General features: G+C 45.4%; 2 protein-coding genes across 8 annotated transcripts in view; one reads left to right on the top strand and one right to left on the bottom strand.

The window, feature by feature from the left end:
- The window catches only part of Ilk (integrin linked kinase), a 6,206-nt gene extending 5,879 nt beyond the window's left edge, over window positions 1-327 (bottom strand). For 4 of the 7 annotated variants that reach the window (XM_015477571.2, XM_015477575.2, XM_015477573.2 and 1 more), the window contains exon 1: window positions 185-327. The gene's annotated coding sequence lies outside the window, so the exon portion shown is untranslated. Of the gene's footprint in view, window positions 1-53 lie in introns of all 7 variants that reach the window. The other 3 variants (XM_015477572.2, XM_015477570.2, XM_015477574.2) reach the window with 3 other exon arrangements.
- Window positions 328-359: 32 nt separating this feature from the next.
- On the top strand, window positions 360-8,847 carry Rrp8 (ribosomal RNA processing 8). The gene is made up of 7 exons (XM_015477578.2): window positions 360-596; window positions 1,859-2,219; window positions 2,393-2,846; window positions 2,932-3,061; window positions 3,182-3,288; window positions 3,371-3,467; window positions 3,675-8,847. Exons 1-7 carry the CDS (start codon window positions 498-500, stop codon window positions 3,792-3,794), a joined length of 1,368 nt encoding a protein of 455 aa, XP_015333064.1. The 5' UTR covers window positions 360-497; the 3' UTR covers window positions 3,795-8,847.
- The last annotated feature ends 587 nt before the right edge of the window (window positions 8,848-9,434 follow it).

Raw genomic sequence — 9,434 nt, 5'->3', positions numbered from 1 at the left:
AACAGCGCTCTGAGTGGGGGGGGGGATGGGGAAGTGGCTCTGGCTCCGTTTACCCTGGGAGACCGGATGGGGGTCCTTCCCGAGGATCGCTCTGGTTCCCTACTCAGAACTCAGGCTGAGTGAGGAGTAACGGGTTGGCAGGGCCTCAGTCTTGGTCAGCGGGCGCCGGTCCTCCCGCACTCACCGGGTCTCGGGCTGGAGGCGCCTTCTTCGGGGAACTCCCGTCCGGCCGCGCCCGCCGCCCGGCCCCGCCCCACCCTGGCCCTCTACGGCCACCGCGGGCGGCCTTCCCTCCCGTCCTATAACCTCCCTTGCCCTTCTAGCCCACGAGAGCCTACACTCGATGGTTTCTGCGTCACACAGGCCGCTCTAGCAGCCGCTGTCCTTACTCTTTGGTTTCCGGCTGTGTCCTGGGGCGTCTGGACGTTTTGACTTCCGAGACGCTCTATGCACGTGGAGAGTAGGGTGGGCTTTGACACTCTGCCCTCGCAGCCCACATGTTCGAGGAGCCTGAATGGGCCGGGGCGGCCCCAGTAGCCGCAGGCCTTCGGCTGGTAACCCCACAGACTCGGCCAGCGGCAGCCTCGCAAATCAAGGTAAGGGACTCCATAGCGGTAGTGGGATTGCATCAGGCCGCGAATCAGACCCTAATGGATCGCGGTGATGGGGCATGCCTTGCCTGTACGTTTGGGAGAGGGGGTATTTACAGCACAGTAGGTGATCTGAAGATCTGGATCCGAAGTAGTTGGTTGAGTAGAATTTGTTGAAGAGAAGGAGGTTCCTTGGACAGGAAAGGGGCAAGGAGCATTTGCTGTTTTGTTAAAATCCATGGATTGGAACACCGAGTAAATGAAAGGGGGTGCTGTTGAAGAAGTAGAAGTTTTGCATATGTTGAGGCTACAGAAGTCAATGAAGTGTGTTTGGCAGGGGGGTGATTTTTTTCAGATTTGAATTTTGAAAAGGAGTTCTCTTCCTCCCTTCCTCTTCCCTCTCCATTCTCTTCCATCTCTCTCGAGGTTTTGGGAATAATCCAGGACCTTGGGCATTTTGGGCAAGCACACTACCACTGAGCTACATCCCCAGCCTTGAAAAGGTTATTGGTTACAGTGTGGAGAATAGATAATTGAGTGGAGAGAGTAAGAGTGGGTGACAGGGAAGAGTTGTCAATATTGCTATTCAAGGGGGTGTGGGGTTGATTGAGAACCTTCAAGGTAAATACTTAGCCTAGGAGCACTCATTAGGACTTTTAATCCTGAATCAGCTTCCCTTTTCCTTTAACAGTAGACCTTTTCTTTTCAGGCTCAGTAGATGTGAGGACTGCTGTACTTCATAGGCTTTTTCTATCCTTCAGTCAGTCTCCAACATGGACTGCCTACTTTGTTTTCATCCCCACAGCTCATCAGCCTAATCCAGGCCACTGGTCTCTCTGTGTAGCTTCTTCCTCTCAGGTTGTTCTGTATACTGCAACTATCACATTTACTACATGTGATCCTGTTCCTCCTGTGTTGAAGAAACCTCCCTACTTCTAAAGGTATCAGCTGGAGGTAAAAGCCTGAAACGAGGGACTGGAATGGTCTCACTTTGGTTCCCTTGCTTGTGGCCTTAGCACACTCCTCTGGGGAACCTCAATTACTAATCATTTACACATTGAACAAAATAGGGTAGGAGGTTTTTCGGCTCTCTGGCCTTCCAGAGGTTGGGGTGGTGACATGAAAGTTGTGGATCTGGAAAACTTCACTACAGTTGAAGTTGACTTGGAAAATCCAGATGCCTCTGCCAATATCTGAACCAGGTCCCTATCTCTCCTTTCTTGTCCTCACCCATTCTCACCCTATTCTCATCCTTTGTTTTCTTCCAGGGTTCCAAGCGCCGCCAGCTTTTGGCCACATTACGGACCCTAGAAGCAGCATCTCTTTCCCAGCAACCCCCTGGTAGCCCACCTGGCAGTGACTATGAGGAGGAGGAAGTTGTAGAACAGAAGAAACAACTGCCAAAGGCCTTGTTTGCCAATTCCTCTGCTAAAGGAGGGGAAAAAAGGAAGAAAAAACGTCCAAAACAGGGCCCACCTTGCAGTGATTCTGAGGACAAGGAATTAGAAAGGAAGAAGTGTCACAAAGAAGTTTTTGACAAAGATTCTGCTGAAGAGAAGAGAAAGAGGAAACACCAAAAACAGACTTCTTCAAACCCAACCCAACACCTGGACAGTGTTGACCAAACAGGTACATTGGATGTGTATATGTACATGTAGTGGAGGGATCATTCAGCTGATTGTACAGAGGATATCCACCATAGGCAATGAGTACTTTTATCCAGGCCAGTCTGTCTTCAAGACTATGGCCAGAATTTAGGGGACCTTGCCTCAAATAATACCTTCCTTTCTCCCTCCCTGCAGACCACGAAGCCTGGAAGAGTAGTGCTACAAATAACCTGCCCAAGCCAAGCCTTGGGTCTCCTTCTCCTAAACACCCGCGTACCTTGAGCCGCAAGCAGTGGCGGAATCGGCAAAAGAATAAGCGGAGACACAAGAACAAATTTCGTCCACCTCCAGCACCAGACAAGCTTCCTGCCAAGGACTCCACAGAGGACACAGAGGTGCCTCCTGCCCCCACGCCGAACAGCCAAGAGACTCGGGCAGGAGCCCTACGAGCCCGCATGGCCCAGCGGCTGGATGGCGCCCGATTTCGCTACCTCAATGAACAGCTGTACTCAGGGCCCAGCAGTGCTGCACAGCGTCTCTTTCAGGAAGACCCTGAGGCTTTCTTTCTCTACCATCGTGGCTTCCAAAGCCAAGTGAAGAAGTGGCCACTGCAGCCAGTAGACTGCATTGCCAGGGATCTTCGCCAGCGGTGAGGGTGGGCTCTTTGAGAAATGGTTTGGGTCATTCAAGGGCTCAGATCAGACCAATGTGTGACCGTTCTCTTCCATTCCCAGGCCTGCATCCCTAGTGGTGGCTGACTTTGGATGTGGAGATTGCCGTCTGGCTTCAAGTATCCGGAACCCTGTGCACTGCTTTGACTTGGCCTCTCTAGATCCCAGGGTCACTGTGTGTGACATGGCCCAGGTAAACCCCTGTATGGCCTGTACTCTTTAATCCCTCTTCCCCCCATTCTAGTATCCAATCCAGTACTGAATGTCTCTTTCAAGCACTATATGCTTCATTCAATATTCCTACTCTCCACAGGTGCCTCTGGAGGATAAATCTGTGGATGTGGCTGTATTTTGCCTTTCACTGATGGGAACCAACATCAGGGACTTCCTGGAGGAGGCAAATCGGGTATTGAAGCCAGGGTAGGAGCCCCTAGGATTTAGATACATATATATGTGTATGCATGTATCTGCACATTTACACAGAACTTCCTCCTCTTCTCAGGGGTCTTCTGAAAGTGGCTGAGGTTAGCAGCCGCTTTGAGGATGTTCGGGCCTTTCTGGGGGCTGTGACCAAACTGGGCTTCAAGGTCATCTCCAAGGTGAGAACCTCAAGAAGTCTGTTTCTATTTTTGTCTTATGTGTAGTGATCAGGAAGGAGGCATAGACATGTGAAATAGACATTTTTCTCTCTAGAGGCACAACTCTCAGGAAGCCCTATGAAGCTGTCTTATTAGCGGAAGGATTTAGAGGGAGGTGTTTTGAAGAGTTGTGTGCATTTGGAGCTCACTGGGTCTTTCTTCCCCTAGGACCTGAGGAACAGTCACTTCTTCTTGTTTGATTTTGAAAAGACTGGGCCCCCTCGGGTAGGGCCCAAGGCTCAACTTTTAGGCCTGAAACTTCAACCATGCCTCTACAAGCGCAGGTGACCTCTGGACACTCCCTGAAAGGGGAGGCAGGTTCAGAACTCTCAAGACTGAATCCAGCCAAGCTGTGAGCCACGACCTAGTATTGCCTTCCCTCTGTCCCAAGAACAAAGTATGATAAAACCCCTGTCACAGCTCTAAGTGAAGTCTTCTCAGTTACAAGGAACATAACATCCCTTGGGCAAGCTAAAGAATAAGAAATTTGCTGTGAGAAAAGGAAGATATCTGAGGAATATAGATCTTTAGACCTCATGAAAACTAGTTGGTTTGGAATTGAAGGTTCTCTGGATTTGGCTCTTCTTTCCATCTCAGAAGGCACTTGGGCTTTTTGTCCTGATCTCTCCACTGTGCTCTTTTCTGATCTGTACTGACCAGCCTCTGCTCACTTCTGTCCTCTCAGCTTTAGTCTGCCAAGGCCTTCAAGACTGCAGACAGGTAGCCTGTCTGTCATGGCAATTACAATCTTGGCCTACTATTTACAGCTGGAAGTCATGTAATCTCTGATTATCACATTTCCCTCTTGGAAAATGCTAAAATTTCTGTCTTACAGCATTGTTGTCTGAGTTAACTGAGGAGGTCTATAGCCAGGACTGGAAACATAGAAGGTGCTCAATAAACTAACTCTATTATATGTTGTCTTATTGTTCTTTGAAGACCTTTCTTGGATCTGGTAGAAGGCTGAAGTGAATAGATTTATTGACTGAGAAAGACTCTGGGAGACTTAAGGTTAAGACTTTCAAGAGACTCATTTCATGGGATGCTTAGAGACTCAATGTATTTTGAACTGTCCTTGGAAAGAGGTAGTCCAGGAGTTGAGTTTCTATTCATGCACAGCTAGTTGATGTCACACTGGTATAGGCAATTGTGCTGCTTATGGTCAAATCGTCTGTCCATTGTTTTTGCCTTGTAGTGGGCCCAGATCAGCATGTCCTCAGAGGCTATAGGCAAGCAAGTTTAGTGCTAGGGAAATTTGAGTTAGAATGACAGATCCTAAGCCTCCCCTAGAAGGTAGCTGCCTTGGACTCAGGTGTAAAGATATAGCCTCTTCTGTCTAAGAACAAATCTGAGAGTGCCTACTAGAAAAACATAGGTAACAGGGCTCTGAGCCATTTGGATGAGCTGTGAACCATTCAACGTAAGTAACACAATGCCTTTGCATGTTTTGTTCTCTACTGACTTTAGGAAAGTTTGTCATCCCAAATATAGTCGTTTCATATTCCCCCACTCCCAAAGCAGAATTATTTTTCATCTGTGTTCTCAAAGTACTACACAAAGAGGTAGCATTTAAATACTGTGTTGTAGTTACTCTGTTGATTAGGCTTCAGTCTTCTGAGCCATATTTAGTTTTGTGTTTCCACAGCTTATCACCTGAGGAATAATAGCCAATGTACTCATTTACCTAGGGAAGGCTAAGAAATGACAAGATCTATTCGAGTTGAGATTGATGAGAGTAGCAGTATTGTAAAAGTCTAGGTTTGTAGCATAAGATCAAAGTGTTGTGGACTAGTGATGAAAGAAGTAGGAGAACTTCATTAGATAGAATTGGTGGGATGTCAAGGGTGGTTGAGAGAATGGAATCTGCAGTAAGTTCCAGGTTTCTGGCTTGAGCAACTGGGTGGGCTGATGATACCTGTTAAAGTGTTCAGGTGCTCATCAGATGTCATTTGAAAGTGAGACAAGCTAGGGGTAATGGTGCATGCCTATAGTCCTAACTACTGCAAGGCTTAAGCAATAGCTAGAACTGGGTTGTGTTTGCTCATTTGAGTCCAAGAGTTTGAAACTAGCCTAAGCAACATAGTGAGACCTGTCTCAGAAAAAGAAAGGAAAGAAAAGTATGAGACATGGGTGAAATTGTGCTAGGGATTTGGGGATGTAACCTAGAGGTGGTAAAGTTGATGGAATAGATAAAGTATTAATGATAGGAAAAAAAAAAGAGAAAGTGGCTCAGAATTGAATTCTGAAGTGCATTTAATAGATGGACAAAGGAAAATTAACCAGTAAAGGTGACAAGATGAGAAGGTTGAACCATAGAGGAGTAAAATCAGAAAAGTAGTTTTTTTATACAGGAGGAATGGGCACATTGTCAACTATCATATGCTGTTGAGAGGTCTATTAAAATGAGAGAGAAGTCAGATTGCAATTGAGTGAAGATTGCTGCACAATGGTGAGGGCAGTTTGAATTTGTCATATTCTTGAATTTACAGTTTTACCAGTCAATCTAATGATGTGGTTGTCCTTATCTACTCAGGAATCTGGGTATAACTGTGAAAGAGGTGAGTATTATGGGATCATCCAGAGTTGATGTCATGCAACTGAAATGAACGGATAATGAGCAAAGGAGTTTTAGGCTATCACATGTAAGTGATGGCTGTGCTGAATTGTGGAGTTTTGTAGAACAGGTAAGAGAGTGGAGATCAGAGTAGGTTTTTGTATGGCAAGTTGTACGATAATCAGACAAGTGACCTGGGAAGATGGGAAACTTTCAGAAATCAGAAGCCTGAATTATTAATTTTAGAAGCAGAGCAGCTTCAGGTGAGGGTAGTCTAGGGTGTGTCCACTGGGGTAAGTGCCTAAGAGGAGTGAAAGGGAGGTTGCCTGGAGATTGGATAATGAACTGAGGGTCAGGTATTATGGGGAGGGGGTTGTCTGTGTAGATTTGAATTTCTCCAGAATGATAGTAAAGTTGACAGTGGAGCAGGTACCAACTTCTTGAAGGGAGGAGATGCTCCAGAAGATCTATGGACAAAGAAAGGGAGGGAGAGGGCAGGATGGCATTTATTTCAAAAGAGCAGAATTTATACAACCTACTAGAAAGACTTCCATGTTAGGGGTAATGTGAGCTGGTCAGTGGAGCTGGTTGCCAGGCAGCCAACATAAAATGCTCTGACAGTCCTCTCCAGTTTCATGGAACTTATTGGGAGACTATTGTGGCATGAAGTAGGAGCTTCCTGTAATAACCAAGTGGGAGGCAATCCATAAAGATTAATAAATGTGTTTTGAGTATCAAAAGTATCTCACTGTAGGATACACAATCATCTTTCATAGCTAGCTCCACATTTGCCTTTTTTCCCAAATGTTACTAACATTCATAGCTCTGGAGTATTTCCTATGTTTTCTCATTAAACTCAGCAGGCCAGCTGAGGTCTGCCTTATAATTTGAATACTCCCTTTGCCTATTCTGATTGCAGCCACCTGAATAAACATCTCTCTGAATCTGACTCAGGCCCTAGTGTCATCACATCAGTCATCCTGATTCCAAAAGCAGGACTCTCCTAAGCCTGATCTGGCTCCTGCCTTCTCTGTCATCAGCTTCAGGACAAACTTGTTCAAGTCCATTCTTGGGCTTCAATGTCTTTTGTTGAGAGTCCATACTAATAGAAAAATAATGTGTATTTCATTAAGGAATAATAGCTTGCTCACTGATTAAGGAACTGGAAACCTGTGTGGCTAAAACTGATTGAAGGAGGGACAAGAGTAGTAGGAGATAGATTGAATTGGAAGGGTATTACTGCTAGAATATGAAAGGCAGTGGTTCTCAAACTTTAGAGTTCATTAGAATCACCTTACAAGCCTCATTATTGTGCAGATTTCTAGCCTTCTCCCTGAGTTTCTGGGTCAGTAAATTAAGATCAGTCCCCACAAATTCTTTTCTGGTTGTTTGAATTTTTTCAGTGAAACAGGAAGCAAATTTGTTGGTTGAAAGTGAGAATGGCGAGGAGTTGTTGGGGTTTAAAGGAAAAGAGAAGTAAATATTATTTCTAGGAGAATAGATGAAGGAATGATTGAACTAGTGCTGGCAGCATTTATAGCATACTAGAAGTTCAAGTCTTAAGTAAAAAGGATGGGATAGGAGCAGATTGGTACAAGATTGTTTTTCAGAAAATTTGTTTCTCAGTGTACAGCGGGTCTGTCAGAATCTAACCCCTTCTTTAGGGAGGGGCAGGATTTTGCCCTCCTACTTCAAGTCCCTTGGAAACCTCACTGGGACTATTTAGGGAGCATGAGGTACTTATTCCTACAGCTGAGGAATGATGAGTTTGGAGTCTGATCCCTACCCTGGAAATGTACAGGGCAAGTAAAAGCTCACAAACTCTTTCAGTGGTGGGGTCAAGAGATTGCTGCTGCTTTGACATTGGTCTCCATTTCCAGAATTTCCTCTGGCAAGTGATGCATGTGTGTATCCTCTTTCCTTGCAGGAAAGAGGGAACTGTGGGGTTGGGTCTTTGGTCTTGTCCAATAGGACCATTTTTAAGAAGCTAGGAGACTTGGCACAGATAAGTGAGGAGTGTGCCATGTGGGCTGGGGAGGGAGTTGTAGGGTTCCACCCAGAATATATATGTATCCACCAAGGTCTCTAGGTGACAGCAGGAATTTACCTATGAAATATCTGTCAGGCACATAGGACACATAACCTCCCAGTCAAGCCAGACTGTTTTACCCCCTTACTTTCTCTCTCTCTCTCTCTCTCTCTCTCTCTCTCTCTCTCTCGACTTGGGCACACAATAAATAGCAGCAATTAGGTGGAGACGAAGTATGGGGAGAAAGAGCACTCCTCCATTCCCCAAAGCAGGCTCCTTGACTTTTAAGTGGGGCAGAGCTGAGAGGGGAAAAGATTTAAAGCCATGACAGGTACAAATTATTTATTGTTAGACATAATTAGATATTATTTGAAATTATGTTTTGTCTTTAAACTGGTCATAGAACTACAGGCTTGGTGGTGCACACCTGTAATCCCAGCAGCTCGAGTGGCTAGGGCAGGAGGATTGCAAGTGCATAGCCAGCCTCAGCAAAAGTGAGGCACTAAACAACTCATTGAGATCCTGTCTCTAAATAAATACAAAATAGGGCTGGAGATGTGGCTCATAGTCCCCCTGAGTTTAATCCCTAGTACCAAAAAAAAAAAAAAAAAAAAAAAACAAGAAGAAGAAGAACTATCTGTTAACTAAGAATCTCACAGACTTGCTGCAGCCTTTCTCCATAGCAAGGAAAGAGTCCTCTCCAATGAATACAGTTTGCAGAGATGGTAAGAGAAAAGAATAAAGTTGGTTTGGATGTCTATCAGTCTGGGCGTGGTCTTGTTCAGTATCCCTTTTAGAGGTCTGCAAGTAAGTAGGTCTTGCTTCCGCAGTTGTGTGCTCCTGCTTTTGCTTCCATAATACAGTCCTAAGCGAACACATCTCCAAAAGAAACAACATGATTTTGGCAGAGAAAACAGTTCAGCTTCAAACACTTACCCATTATGTAATTGCACAAAGCCCTCTATAATTTCTACAGACAGAAACTAGTAATTAGAGCCTTTCATTTCCAGGTCATTCTCTTTCCAGGTGACTTCTCTGACCAGCTACCTGGTTCCAGGACATTTCACCGCTGCATTAACTACCTTACTGGTCTAATTGCTTCTGCTTCCCAAAGCAATTCATTGTGCACATAGCCAAGTGATCTTTTTAAAATGTAAATGAGATTATGTCATTTCTCTGCTTAAAATCCTTCAATGGATTCTCATTGCCTCGAGAACAAAAAACAGACTTCTTCCCAGGCCCTGTGTGATCTTGCCCAAGCCTTGCTGTCCAACTGTGCCTTAACCCACTCCTCCCCCTCTCTCAGAACTCTAGCTACACAGGCTTTCCATTCGTTTCTCATGCA

The sequence above is a fragment of the Marmota marmota genome, unplaced genomic scaffold, assembly GCF_001458135.2.
Source record: "Marmota marmota marmota unplaced genomic scaffold, marMar, whole genome shotgun sequence".
Taxonomy (NCBI): domain Eukaryota; kingdom Metazoa; phylum Chordata; class Mammalia; order Rodentia; family Sciuridae; genus Marmota; species Marmota marmota.
This window is presented reverse-complemented; position numbering and strand designations above follow the sequence as displayed.